Consider the following 19,741-nt stretch of genomic DNA (forward strand, 5'->3'; position numbering starts at 1 on the left):
TTGAAGTCTTAAAAACAGCAAGTCTTCAAGTTGAAGTTTCAAATCCACCATATCTGCAAGTTGAAGTCTTAAAATCTAGCACGTCTTCAAGTTGAAGTTTCAAAACCACCATGTTTGCAAGTTGAAGGCTTCAAATCCGTCGGGTCTTCAAGTTGGAATCTCAAATCCACCACGTGGCAAGTTGAAGCCTTCAACGATCGCCAAGTATAGTCTTGAAGCTGAGGATCTCTAAATTTCCTTGCCTTAAGGTGGAATAGTTTAATCCCTTTGCACCTCAAGCTGGCCTTTGGCGGATTTATCCTTAAAAGGATCTTTAAATTTCCATTCCTTAAGGTGGACTAGTTTAGTCCCTTTGCACCCTCAGCTAGTCTTTGGCGGATTTATCCTTAAAAGGATCTCTAAATTTCCATGCCTAAAGGTGAACTATTTTTGTCCCTTTGCACCTTAAGCTGGCCTTTTTGTGGATTTACCCTTTGATGTTCCGCCGATATGAATATTTGGCATCGTGGATTTGTCCTTTTATATCTTGTCGATATGAAAATTTGGTGTCGTGGATATGTCCTTTGATATTTCGTTGATAAGGGTACTCCGTCGATAAAGGCATTCCGTCAATATGAGAGTTCCATCGATATGAACATTCCATCATAAGGGCAAGCCATCAATATGGACATTCCTCTGATAAGGGCACTTCGTCGATAAAAGCATTCCATCGATAAGGGTCGTCCATCGTTAAGGACATTCCGTTGATAAGAATATTGCGCTGATAAGAGCACTCTGTCGATAAGAGTACTCCGTTGATATGGACATCCCGTTGATAAGGACATTCTGTCGATATGGGCATTACGTCGATAATGGCATTCCATTGTTATGGTTCAAGAACGGATCCGTCGCAAAGGATAAAATGAACATATAAAGCAAAAAGAGAGAAAAAAAACGTGGGAGAAAATCACCTTCGTTCCAGTGATTCTTGATCGTCAAAACACAAATTCGAACTGATTTAAAGACATGTTGGTTTGTGCCGATTAGCATGGAGAGGGGTTTATATAGATTGCAAAAAAAAAGGGTGGGGGAAGATTGTCACACCCCAACCTTGGGCGGTGTGGCCGGCACCCAGCACCCGAAGGCCCGAGCAAACCAATCGTGATATCTGAACTCTGTAATATAAATCATAAGCTGAAAAGGCCCAATAACATATATATGCATAACTGAGGCAGATCAGGCCAACAAAACACATCAACACTAAATGATAGTCTGTAAGCCTCTAAGAGTACTAAAATTCAACAACTGGTCGGGACAGGGCCCCGCCGTATCCAACCCCATCCAAATATATGTATATACATGCATGCATCCTATTTGATGACTCTGACCAAAGAACTCCGGAGAATGGAGTGTGAACATCCCTGGTGAACTCTGGTACACTACTGAGAAAGGTACACCAATCCGTCTACCTGTACCTGTGGGCATGATCATAGCGTCCCTAAACAAAAGGACGTCAGTACGAATAATTTACCGAGTATGTATGGCATGAATAACAATATAGTGAAAGTATGGAAAGAACATGAGACAGGAGAAGTAACCTGTACACCTGATTGCCTCTTAAGGCGGATATCGTACATGCTTAGCTTTTAAGAAAAACATTTTCATACATATATAATATAACTGTTAGTGTTGTGAAACGTACAGCCCGATCCATAAATGTTAGTGCTGCGGAACGTGTAGCCCGATCCATATATCATATCATCCCGCGTCCGGGGCATCCCGTGTCCGGAGTATCATCATAACCTGCCCACTGCAGTGGTGTGCACAATAGGTGTCGTACTCGGCCGACCATAGCGCGGCTCGGTAATGAAAATAAATACATATAATATATATATATATATATATTTATTTATATATATATAAGTGCAATACAAGACTGACCTCAGAAGAGATATCATAAGAAGAGTCGGATTGGCCTATCGTCGTTATCCTCCGACTATCGTTGTTGTCGCTACGTTCTTTATATTTTCAATTCAAGAAACAACACGAGGAGTATAGGAGATATACTTCAATAATGATTATATAAGTGATAAAGATCGGCTCAACTAAATAAAATACCATTAGCTCAACTTCAACATAAAGAATAACATAGTGAACAACCTTTTTCCAATCGACCAGAAAGATACAAGGTGCGGGAAAGTACTACAACACAGGCCATATATAAATCAAGGAAACAACCTTCACCATTTGGGAATGAAATCAACTCAACTTTAGCGGGGAAAGTACCACGATGAACATTATACTTCTCTCGGTAAACAAGAAGGAAAAGGAATGTGAGAAAATATTTCAATGTGAACTATTCATGAGAACACCCTCGATACATGTTTAACGGAAGACCTTTCAAATGATAACCAAACGGAATATGGAAGCACGAAGAGTTCTTTTATACAAGTCATATAGGAAGTAGAGATTAGCTCATTCATTCTTGGATATGATCGACACAAGTCAACGGGATAACGTTTCAAAAAAACGCATTTGAATTCTAGCCATGCCAAGAAAAGAAGAGAAAAGCCCTACATACCTTAACGATGGAGTTATTCACGTTTCACGAGTCCTCGAATACCTTACGAACAATAATCTACATCATACGACCAATTTGGGATCAATTCCAAGTTCATAGCTTATGGAAATACTCATTGAGGCATTTCGTTGAACAACTTGCGGGCGTAAGTTCGTAGGGTCATTTGTAGTTTAATTTCTTCATTCAAGACTACCATTTTTCTTCTCCTTTACTCCTAATCTTCCTTATCAATCCATCCATAACTTCATAGCTCCAAATAATACATTTAAACCATAACAAACAACCCAAACAATCAAGTTCCACCATAAGAATTCATACTAGGGAATTCTCCTTCCAATTTCTATGTAAAACACTTGTAGTATCTTAGGAGGATCATTAATATGAGGAAACATACCTTAATTATGAAAAACACTCCAAAACGAAGATTACTTCAAGTTGAAGAATTCTTCCGAGAAGCGAAATAGCGAGAAAATCACGATTCTATGATTGCCACGTTGTTCCTTGCGTTAGATTGATTGATTTGCACTTGGATTGGTTAGGCTTCATGGAGGATTTGTTTGGAGAGTATATTAGGGTTTCCTTGGTCTTTGAAGATGAAGAAATAGGGATAAAATCGTGGAAAAAGTGATATATATACAAGGGCAAAAATTAAGCCATCGACTATGCCTGCTGTTCCAGCAGCAGTTTGCACCCTTGGACGGAAATGCAAATATCTCTCTACTCCTATGTCATATCAATGAACGGTAAAATGTGCTGGAAACTAGACTCGTAGACCTTCAATTTGATAGGTGGATCACCCCGTAAATCCAAGTATATTGAGAGAAAAGCTCCGCGACATCTGACCCAAAGTTCGGCGAAATTTACAAACTTAACTTGCGATGCCCTTTGTCGACTTTTTTATTACAACTCGTTTGACTTCCAAACTTAACAAGACACCATTATACAATTCAAATACTTCATATCATTACTTGCTTAGCATGTGAAGCACTCTTAATATCACCCAAAAGTACAAGTTATTGTATTCCCAACTTGCCGACTTTTGACGAAACTCATGCTTCTTCGATTCATTCACCCTCCAAACCTTCCGCCACTTACTAATCTTATTTATAGACTCTTATAAGCATTTATATTAATAAGCTAAATCCCTTTTAACCTCAAGATAATTTCTTTTGAACTTGCATCGACTAACTCATGATGTGACTTTAACGTGGGAAAATCCGGGGTGTAACAAAGATCACCTTCGTTGCAGTGATTCTTGATCGTCAAAACACAAATTCGAATTGATTTAAAGACTTGCGCACTTGTGCCCGATTAGCATGAAGAGAGGTTTATATAGATTGTGAAAAAAAAAATGGTGGAAGAAGATACCTTCGTTCCAGTGATTCTTGATCGTCAAAACACAATTTCGAATTGATTTAAAGACTTGCTGGTTTGTGCCTGATTAGCATGAAGAGGGGTTTATATAGATTGTGAAAGAGACGAAGACAATTTATTTCCCTTGATGTGGGAACATGTTTAAGGCAGCTAAAGAATTTGATACTAATATTGGACTAGGTGTTAACATTCGAATTAAAAGGAAATCAGACATGGCCTTGACGAGTAGTACCGGTGGTATAATGTCCTTACCAATTAAATATGATGTAGGTTTATCATGTGGCTATGCTAAGTCAAAGTAACTACGCACTAAATCATTGCAGAAAGAAATGTTGTGTGTAATAGCTAAATGCAGGACACATGCTCAACCTTAATCATTGCAGTTGGAGAGGAATTTTTTTTTTTTGTTTTTTTCATGCAAAACTGAGAATTTTTGGCAAAGTTAAACTTCAAATGCCAAAACAGTAACGTCAATAATCCATAGTTGTAATCAAATATCTATCATTGATACAGTAGTCTCAACGAAGAATATTTCAAGCAGTAGGGATGCATTACAAATGAATGGCACGAGCTACGTTTTGGAGTTCAAAGTCGATAAAATATTTAAATTTGACGTCTTCATGATACTTCAAGGCCCGTCTTTGATTTCGACACGTCCACATGATCCCCACAAGCCTTGAAGTATGGGGCATTAGAATTTATAGATAATAAAATTCGAGTTGAGAAAAATCAAGACAGGAAAATATCGCAATAATCTTATTATTTGATTCCAAATATGAGGGTTACAATCTCTATGAATCCTCTGATTCTTCCTTTCGATAATAAATTCAAGGGTTTTTGAGCTTGATCTTGAACTTGATGGATTTGATCTTGACTTGTATATGGATTCAAAGGCCTTTGAGCTTGATCTTGAATTTCGGGGTCTTGATCTTGACGAAGACTTTGATGGCCGCCACGAACACTTTGATGGCCGCCACGAACAATAATTCTCCCACGAACAAGTGAATTTGATCTTGAAGCCTTGCTATTTGATTTGCCTTCGTTCTTGATCTTCGGGTATTTGAAACTTGTAGAGGAGCGCTTGAATGCTTGCAGCATGTAGAAAACGAGCTCCTTCTGGCTTCTTGTTTGAATTCTGCCTCCTTATTCTGAATTATGAGGACCCTATTTATAGTTGTAGGATGGAAGAATTGTGATAAGGACAAATCCTTTCTCACCAATTAGAATGAAGTGACATGGCCATGTTTGATTGGTCGGAACATGTCACTTGAACACTAGGCATGCTGCATCATTTTGACACATGACATAATCTATTGGTTCCTTTGTTTGACTTGGCGTGCTACGTCATTTGACACGTGGCACCAATGTGTGAAGCCTCTTGATAAGATATTATCTTGAGCAGATAATGGGCTGCATCATTTATAAACAATTAAATGAACTAGTCCAATAAAGTTGGACTTTGGACTTAAATAATTAATTCAATTATATTAGCCCATTTATTTATTTGGACTAATATATGTTCCAAATTATTTTATGAATTTAAATCCAATTAAATTTATATGATTACGGGGGCAATATTAAACACGTAGCAAGTAGTAATGATAGTTTCAATGCTAAAACCTATGCAATGGAATATCAAGTAACGTGGTGCTAGTCGTATCTTGTATAATGTGATACTATCATTTCGAGAACTTCATTCAACTGAGGAGCCAAAATGGAGATCTAATTTGACATATAAAAAAAATGAATATGTAGGGAAGTAAGAACGAAAAAGGTTTTTAAGATAAGAAGAAAAGGAGGAAAAGGTAAAACAGGAAAAATATTTAGTTTACTTTCACGTATATAGATTATACAAAATTCGACAATAATAATAATAATAATAATAATAATAATAATAATAATAATAATAATAATAATAATAATAATAATAATAATAATAATAATAAAATAAAAAAATGGGTCAAGAGAGAAATATAAAATTACGTTTTAATATAAAACAAATTAAAACGTGAGAAATAATATATTTTGATCTGAAGATTAAAATATTTTTAATATTATAAAAGATTATTTAAGTCTTTTACTAGCGCGAAGTGAGATCAAATTCACTAGTAGCAAAGAAAAAGTAGGGTTTCAAGATCCAACTCTCTAGGAATAAGATAGTCAGAGAAATATCAGGGTATTCAATGATAATAGGGAAGATAATATTTTCAAATTATTCATAATGGAGAAATTTAAGGGATTTTACATCTTGTATTTTGGGTAAACTAAAGTTACCATTCTTGTTCTTGAACTAAAGAATACAAGCTGTAAACAATAAACTTTCGTGTTAGGGTTTCAAGATTCAACTCTATATATAACGACACCCCTGACAAAGACATGCAGATACAAAAACAAGAAAACATGAAGAGACAACAAGAACAAAAGAAGGATTTCTGTGCACAAGTTACTGTTCAACTTATGTTGAAGGAGATTCAAAAGGGTTCCAATGCTGAGAACATTGTGTTGTCTCCATTATCTTACACTGCTGTACTGAACATGACAGCAGCCGGAGCAACGGGACCTACGTTAAAACAAATGCTTGAATATCTTGCAGTCGACAGTATCGATGATCTGAATTCCAAGTTCTTAGCTATGGCTGCTATAGCCACGAGCAATAAGGGTGATGGGGGTCCTGATGTGTGCTTCCTTAGTGCACTCTGGCTAAAAGAAACACTTCGTCTCAAAAAGTCTTACCAAGAACTAGTTAAGAATGTCTACAAGACAACAGCAAAATATGTTGATTTTGGACGAAAGGTACTATTTTTTTTTTTTTTCTAATCTACAATATTTTCTTGTTTTAGAAAAAGATTTATATATGCCCTTGATCAGATGTTAGATTGAGTGTGATCTCTCTGTGGAGATATATATACACATAAAATCCATATATTTTATAAATTAATCCTTATTAGGGAGTTACAATTAAATATTTCTATGAAGTAGAGAAGACCACATATTAGTTCCTTATGTTAGGAGTTCATCTTCATGTACTTCTAAGAAAAGTATTGTTAGATTCGGTCTTTCTCAGATTTATAATTGAATTATATTTTCTTATAAAGATATGAAATATAGACTACTTCTAATACATTTTTATTCTTACATGTTTGAGATGAGACCAAGGAGCCATTTGGACATGGTCAAACAATGATTTCAAACCATGATTTGAAACCATGTTTGGACATGTAATTTAGATATCTTAAGTTGTATTTTTTCTCTTATAGACATAAAAACCTCACAAGTTATGAAAACTATCAAAACATTCCCAATTCTTATACAATCTTACCAAATGAGCAAGTCATAGTTCATAACAAAATTAATACGCTATTAGAAGGCCTTTCTAAAAAATGCAACATCAATTGATCAAACTTTAGTTCAATAAAAACGAAAATTTAACATAAATAGTAATGTAACTACTCTTTAATATATAATCCTTCCACATGGTAGACATAAATAAAGGTTGGTGGAAGTTAATGAGGTTGGTAAATGGTTGGTGGGAGTAATTGTTAAAAATATGTACCAACTTATGGGTATTTTTTTATAAAATATAAACTTATGGGTCAAGTTTTATATTTAAATTTTTTGAAACCATGAGATGAAATGCATGTCCAAACGCTGGTTTCATCTTATGGTTTCAAACCATGATTTCAAACCACATGTCCAAACGCCTACCAAATGAAGCATCATGCTCAGTTATTTGAGATTAAATGGAGGGCATGGTGACTGAGGTGGTTACGTTGATGTTGTATTATTCAATGTTTCTTATCGTCACTATGATTTTCCAACCGGAATATTTTTAACAAATTAGATTAAGATTTTTATTGATCATAAGGGGCGGCTACGTACATACAATTCTCTATTTTTAGGTAATGTCAAAGTGTGCTTAAATTTTAATTCCTTATCATAGGCTTATTCTAAAAATATCGCAGATTATCACTTGAAAGGTTCTAAGTATCAGAATACACAATCAAATAATGAAAAGTCCTTGACTCTCCTTCCCTCTACTAAATACTACTATATGGAAAGGTATCCAAGCCGAACTACCACAAGACTTAACTTTCTTATTTACGCACATACGAATGCATAAAACGGCAAATGAATTATAGTAACATTTCCTTTTTTAACATAAACATATTAATAACATGCAGGAGGAGGTGGTAAAAGAAGCTAACTCATGGGCTAAGTCTGCAACAAAAGGCCTTATTGATGAAGTTCTCAAGCCCAAGCACATCAAGGAAAGTACAGTCCTCTTACTTGGAAACGCCTTATATTTTAAAGGTACATGGAAAGATAATTTTATTGAAAGCCTCACTCGAGACAAGGATTTTTACCTACTCAATGGAGGCAAGGTTCCAGTTCCCTTCATGACTGGTTGTCATAGTTATTTATATGGATCATTTGAAAGTTATCAAGTGGTTAAAATTCCTTATGAAAAAGGGAAGAATGATAAAAAAGTCTTCTCCATGTACTTTTTTCTTCCTAATGAAAAGAATGGATTGCCAAGCTTATTAACGAAAGTGAACTCTGATTCCAACTTCTTCACACAAGATTTCGAGCTGTGGAATGAATACCTTGCTGCATTTTACATTCCAAAGTTCAAATTCTCATTCATGACAGAAGAAGGGAAAACAACAATGCAGGATATGGGAATGAAACTACCTTTTGACGAATCTTGCATGGACCTAACAGAGGTTGTGGAGAATAAAGATGATTTATATGTCTCCATGATAATACAGAAAGCATTTATAGAAATTGATGAGAAAGGTACTGAGGCTGCTGCTGTTACTTTCGAGTCAGAAGATGATATGGGATGTTGTTTGGATGATGGTCCTCCAAAAAAGTTCGAAGCAGATCATCCATTCTTGTTCATGATCAGAGAAGAGACAACAAGTTCGGTATTTTTCACTGGAATTGTAGTAAATCCTCTGTTAAGTGGATCCGATGATAGTACAGCCAGGGACTGATTTTACCAAAATCTTGAGAGGCTGGTAGTTTAGTTATTTTTAGATTTTTAAAGATCTTGGTCTATGATGTATCACATCTATCATGCTTGTGACTCTATTTTTCCTATTATGAGTATGTCATTTACTCAAAGAAAAGGGAAATTTAAGAGATTTACCTTCAGGTTTGACTTCATAATACTAATCTTCCTTATGATTTATGATATTACTCCTACCTCTCTTATTTGATTTCCTTGTACAAATCTTTTAACTTATTTATTTTTGAAAATATCTCTTGGTCCTAGTGGGATCCTCATTCTTGTTGATAGTATGTCCGAATAATGGTCTCTCATCATTCAAGCAAATATATAAGATCAAATTTTTGATCTTTTCTTCGAAACCATCACTATGCTCAAACCTTCTGCCCTCTTCTACGCCACCAACTGTTGGGTTTTTGGGTTTTCCCTTCCTATGTGGATTTGGATTAATAAAACTCAATTCAATTTGGACCAGCCCACTTTTGTCCTAAAATTTACTATATATATGACCAACTTAGGTCTTATTTTCAGAACACAAGAGTGAATTCATAGCAGCCATATAGAGAGAAAAAAGTGAGAGATAAGTGTAGATTTTCGTCTAGAAACTTTTCTGCTACAGCAGTCCCCTTCAAATTGCGTTTCTCAATTCGTTAACCGTTGGATCGTTCTCAAATTTGAACTGGGGTTTCTCAACATCTGGTTCTTCAATTTTAACGATGAAGATTGATTTTGTGGTCTGTACCTCCAGTTTTTGAGTAAGAACAGCAGCTCATTTTTTAGGATGATTTCTCTCCTTTCTTCACTTGTTTTGGTGCTATCTTTTATGTATTATTGCTCCGTGTTTGGCGTTGATGTTGTAGCCCTTTGGAGAACATTGTTGTAACTCTTGTTGATTATTAGTGTAGCTTTTGTGGGCCGGAGGTCCCGTGGATGTTTCCTCTTCACCTTGAAGGGGTTTTAGCACATAAATTTGGTGTCTCTTGCATTCGATTTATTTTTGCTTGCTTTGCTATTTTATTAATGGTATAGTTGCTGCCCGAATTTCCATTTGTTCTAGTGTTTATTGTCTTCTCTTGGTTCAAATAGTGTGGAAAGTTTTGACTTGGGTATTTCTTTCGCTGTTACCTCGTCATGCAATTTGGTTGTTGCTTGTTTCTTCCCAACAAAGTGTTATCAGAGCTTGTGGTTGTATTTGATTGTGTATTTGAATGATGGAGGCAAATATGAACAAGATGGTTTATTTAAATGGAGGTAATTACCATATTTGGAAAAGCAAGATGAAAGATCTTCTATTTGTCAAGAAATTGCATTTACCTATGTTTGCTTCTAAGACACCCGAGTCTATTGAAGATGAGGATTGGGAATTTGAGCACTTACAGGTTTGTGGCTATATTAGGCAATGGGTTGAAGATAATGTTCGAAATCATATTGTGAATGTGACAAATGCTAAAAGCTTGTGGGAAAAGCTCGAGACACTTTATGTTTCAAAGACTGTTAATAATAAATTGTTCCTAATGAAATAATTGATGAATATTAGATACAAAGAGGGCAGTCCTATTTCTGATCATATAAATGATTTTCAGGGTGTCCTTGATCAGCTGTCTGGAATGGGTGTCAAGTTTGATGAAGAAATATAGGGGCTTTGGCTTTTTAATACTCGTAGACTTCCTCTGAGAAACTCTTCGAGTTTCTTTGACTAATTATGCTCCTAGTGATGGTGTAACTATGGAATATGCTAAGAGTGGTGCTTTGAATAAAGAGATGAGAAGAAGATCTCAGGCTTCGTCTTCTTCAACTTCATATGCCGATGTTTTGGTTATGAAGACAAGAGGAGAAGCAATTTTAGAGGTCAAAATGATAGAGGTAAAAGTAGAAGCAAGTCAAGATCCTCTAGGTAAAAGAATCTTACATGTGACTATTGTCACTTGAAAGGGCACATCAACAAACATTGCTACAAGTTTAAGAGAGACCAGAAAAAGTAAAAGAAAGAAGGCGATAATGAAAATCGTGTTACTGTTGTTGCTTAAAATGATCTTCTTGTTGCTTATGGTAAAAATGATATCAATCTTGTTTGTGATAAGTCTACCTGGTTTGTGGATTGAGGTGCCACTTCTCATGTCACGCCAAAGAAGGAATTATTTTCATCTTACACTCCAGGTAATTTTGGAATGTTATGAATGGGCAATGATAGTGAGGTTGAGGTATTTGGAATTGGCACAGTTTGCTTGAAAAGTAAGAACGGTTCGAGGTTGGTTCTTAACAATGTCAAGCATGCCCCAGATGTTCGTCTAAATTTAATTTCTGTAGGAAAGCTTGATGATGAGGGTTATGATCAAACCGTTGGTGGTGGCCAGTAGAAGCTTCTTAGAGGTTCAATGGTTGTGGCTCGAGGTTGCAAGATATTTGACTTGTACTTATTTCAGGGCTCCATTTGTAGTGACTCAGTAAATTTGGTGGAGAATGATACTTCATCAGAGTTATGGCATAGAAGGTTGAGTCATATGAGCGAAAAGGGGATTGATAATTTGGCTAAGAAGATTTTTCTTTGTGGAGTGAAACAAGCAAAGTTAAAGAGATGTGTTTATTGCTTAGCCGGGAAATAGAAAAGAGTTTCTTTTCAGAGTCATTCGCCTTCAAGAAAGCTTGATTTGCTGGAGTTGGTACATTCTGATTTGTGTGGTCCTTTTAAAGTAAGTTCTCGTGGTGGTGCACTTTACTTTGTGACTTTTATTGATGATCATTCTCGCAAACTCTGGGTATTTCCTTTGAAGTCCAAGGATCAAGTACTTGATGTGTTCAAGACTTTTCGTGCCTTGGTTGAGACGGACAAGGAAGAAACTAAAATGCATCCGCTCAGTAATGGTGGTGAATATATTGGTCCTTTTGATAATTATTGCAGATGCAAGGTATTCGCATCGAAAACTCCTCCAAAGACTCCTCAGCTAAATGGTTTAGCATAGAGGATGAACGAAACTCTAGTTGAGAGGGTTAGATGTTTGCTTTCAGATGCTAAGTTTCCAGATTCATTTTGGGCAGAAGCACTCAATACTGCTGCTTATGTTATCAATTTATCTCCTACTGTTGCTTTAGATGGTGACGTCCCTGACAGAGTTTGGTTTGGTAAGAATGTCTCTTATGCTTATTTGAGAGTCTTCGGGTGTAAGGCTTTTGTGCATGCTCCTAAGGATGAGAGGTCAAAGCTGGAAGTTAAAACTAGCTAGGCAATGTATCTTCATTGGTTATGGTCATGACGAATTTGGCTATCGTTTCTATAATTCAGTTGAGAAGAAACTTGTTAGAAGCCGTGATGTTGTGTTCTTTGAAGACCAAAAAATTGAAGATTTTGACAAAGCTGAGAAGGTTGATTCTCAGAGTAGTGAGAACTTAGTTGATGTTGATCCAGTTCCTATGACTATTGCACTTGAAGAAAATCTTCAAAATAATGATGATCATGTTCAGAATGACCAGCATGATGTTGTTGATGCTCCAAAGTGGAAGATGATACGGTTGGCACAAAGAACAACCGTTATTGATGCTCCAGAGATTTCTCTCAGAAAATCTACTAGAGAGAAAGTACCTTCATGTAGCTATTCTCCCAATGAGTTTGTACTCTTGACTGACGGGGGAGAACCTGAAAGTTTTGATAAGGCCATGGACAGTGAAGAAAAAGAAAGGTGGTTTGATGTTATGCAAGATGAGATTAAATCCTTGCATGATAACCATACATTTGATCTGGTTAAGCTTCCTAGAGACAGAAAAGCTTTGAAAAACAGGTGGGTTTTCAGGGTGAAATATGAAAATGGTAACCTAGTTCCACGGTACAAGGCTAGATTAGTTGTAAAGGGCTTTAATCAGAAGAAGGGAGTTAATTTTGATGAAATATTTTCTCCAGTTGTGAAGATGTCATCCATTCGGGTTGTTCTAGGCTTGGTTGCAAGTCTAGATTTAGAGGTTGAACAAATGGATGTTAAAACTGCTTTTCTCCATGGTGATTTAGATGAAAAAATTTATATGGAACAGCCAGAAGGTTTTGAAGTCAAAGGTAAAGAGAATTATGTTTGCAAATTGAAAAAGAGCTTGTATGGTTTGAAACAAGCTCCCAGGCAGTGATACAGGAAGTTTGATTCTTTTATGAGTCAACAGGGCTTCAAGAAGACTTCTTCAGATCATTGTGGTTTTGTGCAAAAATTCTCTAATGGTGACTTTATCATTTTATTGCTTTATGTTGATGACATGCTTGTTGTCGGTCAAAATGCTTGCAGAATTCAGAATTTGAAGCAAAAGTTGAATAAGTCTTTTGTTATGAAAGACTTGGGACCAAAGAAGACAGCATTCTTGGCATGCATTGTTCGTGACAAAGGCCAAGAAGTTGTGGTTATCACAAGAGAAGTACATTCAAAAAGTACTTTGCAGGTTCAACATGGATAAGCTAAGGTTGTCAAAACACCTTTAGCTATGCACTTCAAATTGAGCATGAAGCAGTGTCTTTCTAGTGATGATGAGAAGGAAGGTATGAAGAAAGTTCCTTATACTTCAGTTGTTGGCAGTCTGATGTATGTGATGATTTGTGCAAGATCAGATATTGCTCATGCTGTTGGTATTGTTAGCCGGTTTCTTTCTAATTCAGGAAGAGAGCATTGGAATGCTGTGAAGTGGATTATGAGATATCTTTGTGGCACTTCTAGTTTGAGTTTGTGTTTTGGAATAGAGAAGCCTATTCTTTGTGGTTACACTAATTCAGATATGGCCGATGATGTTGATACTCAAAAGTCTACTTCGGGCTACTTGATTACTTATGCAGGGGGAGTTGTGTTTTGGCAATCTAGGTTGCAAAAATATGTTGCTCTATCTACTACAGAAGCTGAGCTTATTGCTACTGTTGAAGCTTGTAAAGAGTTGCTCTGGATGAGAGATTTATGGAGAAACTTGGCTTTGCTCAAGAGAGGTATGTGCTTTATTACGACAGTCGAAGTGCTATTCATCTTGGCAAGAACTCTACATTTCATGGTAAGCCGAAACATATTGATGTGAGATACCATTGAATTAGAGATGTGTTGGATTCTAAGTTGCTTGAACTTGAGAAGATTCACACTGATGATAATGGTTCAGACATGATGACTAAAGCTTTACCAAGAGGGAAGTTTAAGAGTGTTACTTGATCGCCGGGATGGTAGTTTTCTCCACATAGTCGGGAGGGGGAGAATTGTAGGGTTTTGGGGTTTTCCCTTCCTATAGGATTTGAATTAATAAAACTGAATTCAATTTGGACCAACCCACTTTTGTCCTAAAATCCACTATATATATGACAACTTAGGTCTTATTTTCAAAACACAAGGGTGAATTCAGCAGCCATATAGAGATAAAAAGTTAGAGAGAAGTGCAGATTTTCGTCCAGAAACTTTTCTGCTACAGCAGTCCGTTTAAAATTGCATTTCTCAATTCGTTAACCGTTGGATCGTTCTCAAATTTGAACTGGAGGTTCTCAACATCTGGTTCTTCGATTTCAACGGTGAAGATTGGATTTTGAGGTCTGTAGCTCCAGTTTTTGAGTACGAACAGTAACTCATTTTTTGGGGTGATTTCTCTCCTTTCTTCACTTGTTTTGGTGCTATCTTTTATGTATTATTTCTCCGTGTTTGGTTGATGTTGTAGCCATTTGGAGAAAAATTTTGTAACTCTTGTTGATTATTAGTGGAGCTTTTGTGGGCCGGAGATCTCGTGGATGTTTCCCTCTTCACCTTGAAGGGGTTTTACCACGTAAATTTGGTGTCTCTTGCATTCAATTTATTTTTGCTTGCTCTGCTATTTTATTGTTGGTATAGTTGCTACCCGAATTTTCATTTGTGCTAGTGTTTATTGTCTTCTCTTGGTTCAAATAGTGTGGAAAGTTTTGACTTGGGTATTTCTTCCGCTGTTACCTCGTCGTGCAATTTGGTTGTTGCTTGTTTCTTCCCAACACCAATAATATTATGGGTTTCAAGAAAGGGAAGTCCAATAGGATCTCCTTTGGGATAATAATGGGATTAATGGGAGATAAATCATGTCTACAAAACAATTCCGAAGCAACACCTAAATAAGGAGAAAATGATGGATTTGGATCCCCTCCGGTAGGGGATCTGTCCAGTTCCTCCAGTTCTACCCTAAATGAGATATACGTGTCCCATTGCCTATCTAGAGGACACGTATATCTCATTTAGGGTAGAACTGAGAGGAACTGGACAGATCCATACTAGAGGAAATCCAAATCCGAAAGGATGAACATGATTATGATGAGAGAGTTTGTGTAGATGTATATGCACAATCGTTAGCTATGGCTGATGACCTTATAGAACTTCAATATTATTTACTACAAGAAGATCAAATCAAGCAACTTTGCTTTGGAGGGGTGGAGGAAGCTTTAGATTGTGAAACATCAAAAGAGTTTGATTTCTAACCAGAATTTCAAACCCCAAATCAGTCACACCCTCTTTTTCCCAAGTCGGACCCTTTTCGTACTTCACTGACTCTTTTGATGATATTTGCCCTTTGAGTATGTTCATAGTATTTTTCTATAGTAATAATATAGATAGGTAAGAGAATGTTAGAAAATTAAAACAAAGGTAAATAAGTATAATATCGTAAATCACAAGGTAGGTTATGTAATAAAACTAAACGTGGAGAGATTTAGATCTCAAAAAAATTATTTTTATTTCTATTTTCTCAAGAATGCGCACATATAAATGTGTCACGCCCCAAAATGAAATGACATGTGGCATGACATCCAATATATGCAACTTGTACCGCACGAACCAATGTAGTGCAGTAACTACCTACTTCATGCCTATGTATCACAATTATTTATTTATTTAAGAACAATTTAAGTTGAGGTAATATTATTGATTCAAAATTCGACACGTTTATTAATCAAGTCATAAAGATAAAACTGTCATTCACAAAGATATATGAATACTCGCGACCCAAAATGATACTACTCCCTCCGTCCCAAAAAGATTTGGCATTTTTCGTTTTTCGTGAATCAAACTTCTTAATTTTGATCGTATGTTTGAACATTAAATCTTTAATTTTTTCAAAATAAAATTTACATATTTGGAAACTACGTAAAAAGTATTATAAGTCATCATAATTAATAATTTAAAATATTTAAAAGACATAAAAAAACTACGGTCAAATAAAAACTCATTTGACTATAAAAAGTGTCAATCTTTTTGGGACGGAGGGAGTACTAATTATCTGTTGAGCTTCTATTACACTGAGAATGAATAATAATAAAGTTACGGCTATACAAAAAAAAAGGAGCATATCACATTTCAACAAACTACAAATACGACACTACGCCCTCTCCACCGGTCAAGAACGAGTTGACCTTGTTCATTTTCTTTTAACATTTCCTGCTGAAAAGCTCCATCTTTAAAACAAGATTTTTCATTACTGAACATCTCCATTTTTTGTCAACCATGAACCCCAGTACCTAAGATGGATTACAGGTCTGAGCCTCAAATTTTTATTGATATAATTTGTAGTGGATTGATCTTTTGTATTTCAATTTTCAATTTCTGTACTGTTGCTTGAGATGAGAAGAAGGTGCTGGATATTTTCTAAAAGCTCATCTTGCAATGGTGGTCTGCCATGGATAAAAGAAACAAAACTAAGAAAAAGAATGAAGAAAAATGGCGGAAAGAGATATTTTATGTCCGAATTTATGGTCAAAATTGAAAAGTTTTGACTCTTGAAATGACTGTGCCACATAAATTGGGACAGAAGTACTTTATTTGGATTATTAAGCGCAAAGAGCCTTGTGTTTTTGTTTTATTGGCTACTCTGTCAGGTTACCGCGTGTAAATTTCTCGCATCTAATTCTTTTGCCCAACAGCTAGAGAAGTGTTTAATAGACAATTTTAATTGAAGTGCCTAAATAAAAAAGGAAAATTTTCATGTCATAACTACTTCTAAGAGCAATTTATGGATTATAACTGCCTTTTGCAATACTTACATTTTTTAACTACATTTTACATTTCGTAGCTACTATACATGCGGCGCGTTGTAGTTGGAGTGGTCATTGGGCGTGTGCTTTGCCCTTGCCTGCCCAGGTTCGAATCCCGCTGGCCACATTCTTTTTTTTGAGAAATTATAATTTTGACTGTATTTGCGTGGAGTTGTGTATTTCATTGTATTTATATACTGATAATCCTTTTGTTTTGGCTGGCACACATTCACGTCATATGTATTTGATGTATTTCGAATAGCAATCTAACATTTCGCTGTATTGGACTGTATTTCAGTGTATTTGGTCAGATGTATGTCACATGTATTTGGTGTATTCAGCTGTATTTCGGATAGCAACCTTACATCTGTATTTAAATACACGGAAATACAGCCGAAATTGCAAAGGTAGCTACTGTTTGTAAATTGCAAACTTATAGCTATATATTGTTATGAGTTTATAAAAGGTAGCTATTTATGTAAGTTGCCAAAAAAAAAAAAATTCGGACAAGTTTAAGAGCAGCATATGTGTATTCAGCCACTACATTAGTATTGCTCACTATTCTTTCCCAATTCAGTATTCTCTTCTTCCTCTCATTTCCTTTGCCCCCATTGCAACAACTCTCTTTCTTCTGAGGGAAAGTTCCTTGCATAGTACTTAATACAAAATTTCTCATAGAGTTCTTGGAGTGTAGCAACACCATAGGATATTTAGGGGCATCGGTTTCGGGTGAACCAGTTTTGTAATTACACAACAGATCTTTTGCAAGCCATTCTTGTCTATTCAAATTTTAATGGGCAATATTCGCAGCTGACACTGACTGTACTACAACATGCAAGTTAACATCACTAAACGTCAATGTATTAGCTAACGCTAGCAAGGGCAGAGCCAGGTGGTGGCTAGAGGGTTCACCTGAAACCCTTCGGTGAAAAATTACCCTGTATATCTAAGGTTAAAATTATTTTTTATGTATATATATATATAGTAGATGTTGAACCCCCTTGACTCTTCGTTTGTTTACTCATTTATATTTTTGAACCCCTTAGTGAAAATCCTACGCTAGGAGCTTTGAAATATTATTTATGATTGTTGATAACCAGCTTCTCTGTTAATATGCTTGAGATTCAACTACCAACTGTGTAATCCTATCAACTTTAACATCAAAATCAGCACGAACAGCAACATTTGTTCAATTAAGTTAATAAACACCTTCACATGTTATCAGCTACTGCAGAAAGAATCCATACACAAGTTGAGAAAAAATGTATACAAGTTGAGAAAAAATGTATCTCCTACCACCTTCCACCTTAGGTGTTTGAATGTTAAGTTCAAAAACACAAAGAAGCCAATGGCATCCCTGATCTTCTACATAATCATTGAATGGCAGATACTAGAAGTTTGTATTTATTTCAATACTATGTAGCAACAATGAGATAGCCAAAAAAAAAATAGGTAGAAAACATGAGCTAAAAGCTGCTCAGAATTTGCAATTTAATTAATCATGAACATCTTTCATAAGTCCAGACATAATTTAGCAAGTCATCACTGCAAATTGATGAAGGGAGTAAATAAAGACTATCACAGCTTCATCATAACACACAGATGAAAATAAGAAATTGACAGCCTGAAAAGAAACTACATAGAATAGCTATAGCTCTCAGAGATATTCCATTAAAGGAAGTTATGCAGACACTCAACACAGCATCAGGTTCTGACTGCCCATCTGCTTATTCTCATCAAAGAGCAAGCCTGAAATTTAGGTAAAATATGTTGGATTTACCTTATTACCTGAAGAATAAGATGAAAAACAGATTCCTTAAAAAAACACACACATACACCAGTAAAACGAATGAGTACAGATAAAAGTGTATGAATTAGTAAGGATAAAATTGTTGGCACAAGGGATTTACTTGAGAGTTGAAGTGTGTAGAATAAGTATTAGTTTAACAGTGTTTGCCAACATAATCATCAAATGAGAGATGCTAACCCAAGATTTATAGAAAAATTCAATCTTTGAGATAAATAAATAAACAGCTCTGCCCAAAATTTGATATCAATTTTGTTCTAAAACCCGATAATTTGTCTTTCAACACATATTAGGAGTTCTCCAAAATCAGACTGGCATGAAATATATAATCAAACTAAAACTATCTAACAAACACCAAACAGATGCAAGTGTATGAAGAGACAAGTAAAGTGAATGGCATCAGATAATAAGCGGAGTATATAATCCACAAGGTTATTCAGTGTAAACAAAGTAGTATCCTCATTTGCCAAATTAATGAGCCATCAAATTATTAGATAAACAAATAAAAGACTAGATATTGGAAGGTCCATTTGACACCAAGTCTAAAGGGGATAAAATGCAATGGGCTGGTGAGCTAACCTTTTCAATGCAGTACGATAAACGAAACAATAGTGACGAAACATTTTTTTATTTTAAAAATCAATAGACAAATAGAAGAAAAGAAATATCAAGGGATAGGTTCTTTCTTTCCTTCCTTTTCCCTTTCATGGACTAATATTGGGAAAACGGCTAGGTTGGGACATTCTTATATAGGGTTTTAGAATGCCTAGGGCTTTGCTTCATGTAGCAAATGCTATAGTGGGACAGCCGAAATCTTTAGCTACGCGATCTGTGAGGGTGGGGCGGAAACACCAAATCAAAAAATACAATTACACCTATGTATTTTTTAGGGAAAAGGTTCAAAAATACGCCTCTACTCTCATTTATTAGTCAAATTTATCCCCCGTTATAAGTTGATGCTATATCTACCCTGCCTGCTGTGACGAAAGTAAAAAAAAAAAAAAAATA

At 35.7% G+C, this 19,741-nt stretch overlaps 2 protein-coding genes, 1 long non-coding RNA gene and 1 other non-coding gene across 4 annotated transcripts; 2 read left to right on the plus strand and 2 right to left on the minus strand.

The window, feature by feature from the left end:
- The first annotated feature begins 6,310 nt into the window (after positions 1-6,310).
- Positions 6,311-7,035, plus strand: LOC132038564 (serpin-ZX-like). The gene is made up of 2 exons (XM_059429216.1): positions 6,311-6,727; positions 7,030-7,035. Exons 1-2 carry the CDS (start codon positions 6,311-6,313, stop codon positions 7,033-7,035), a joined length of 423 nt encoding a protein of 140 aa, XP_059285199.1.
- A 1,021-nt stretch (positions 7,036-8,056) lies between these two features.
- Positions 8,057-9,084, plus strand: LOC132037986 (serpin-ZXA-like). Its single transcript, XM_059428700.1, has one exon. The coding sequence runs from the start codon at positions 8,110-8,112 to the stop codon at positions 8,929-8,931; it is 822 nt and encodes a 273-aa protein (XP_059284683.1). The 5' UTR covers positions 8,057-8,109; the 3' UTR covers positions 8,932-9,084.
- Positions 9,085-18,400: 9,316 nt separating this feature from the next.
- LOC132037748 (uncharacterized) lies at positions 18,401-19,523 on the minus strand. The gene is made up of 2 exons (XR_009409972.1): positions 19,313-19,523; positions 18,401-18,714 (listed from the first exon to the last, which is right to left on the minus strand). It is a non-coding gene; the product is annotated as an uncharacterized LOC132037748 (long non-coding RNA).
- LOC132038758 (small nucleolar RNA R16) lies at positions 19,126-19,204 on the minus strand. The gene has a single exon (XR_009410240.1). It is a non-coding gene; the product is annotated as a small nucleolar RNA R16 (small nucleolar RNA).
- Positions 19,524-19,741: the final 218 nt, after the last annotated feature.

This window comes from Lycium ferocissimum, chromosome 11, assembly GCF_029784015.1.
Source record: "Lycium ferocissimum isolate CSIRO_LF1 chromosome 11, AGI_CSIRO_Lferr_CH_V1, whole genome shotgun sequence".
In the NCBI taxonomy this organism is placed as follows: Eukaryota; Viridiplantae; Streptophyta; class Magnoliopsida; order Solanales; family Solanaceae; genus Lycium; species Lycium ferocissimum.

What these genes read in the sequence shown, in the direction of transcription:
- LOC132038564 (XM_059429216.1), top strand. Translation starts at nt 6,311, where the DNA reads ATGCAGATACAAAAACAAGAAAACATGAAGAGACAACAAGAACAAAAG.
- LOC132037986 (XM_059428700.1), top strand. Translation starts at nt 8,110, where the DNA reads ATGCAGGAGGAGGTGGTAAAAGAAGCTAACTCATGGGCTAAGTCTGCA.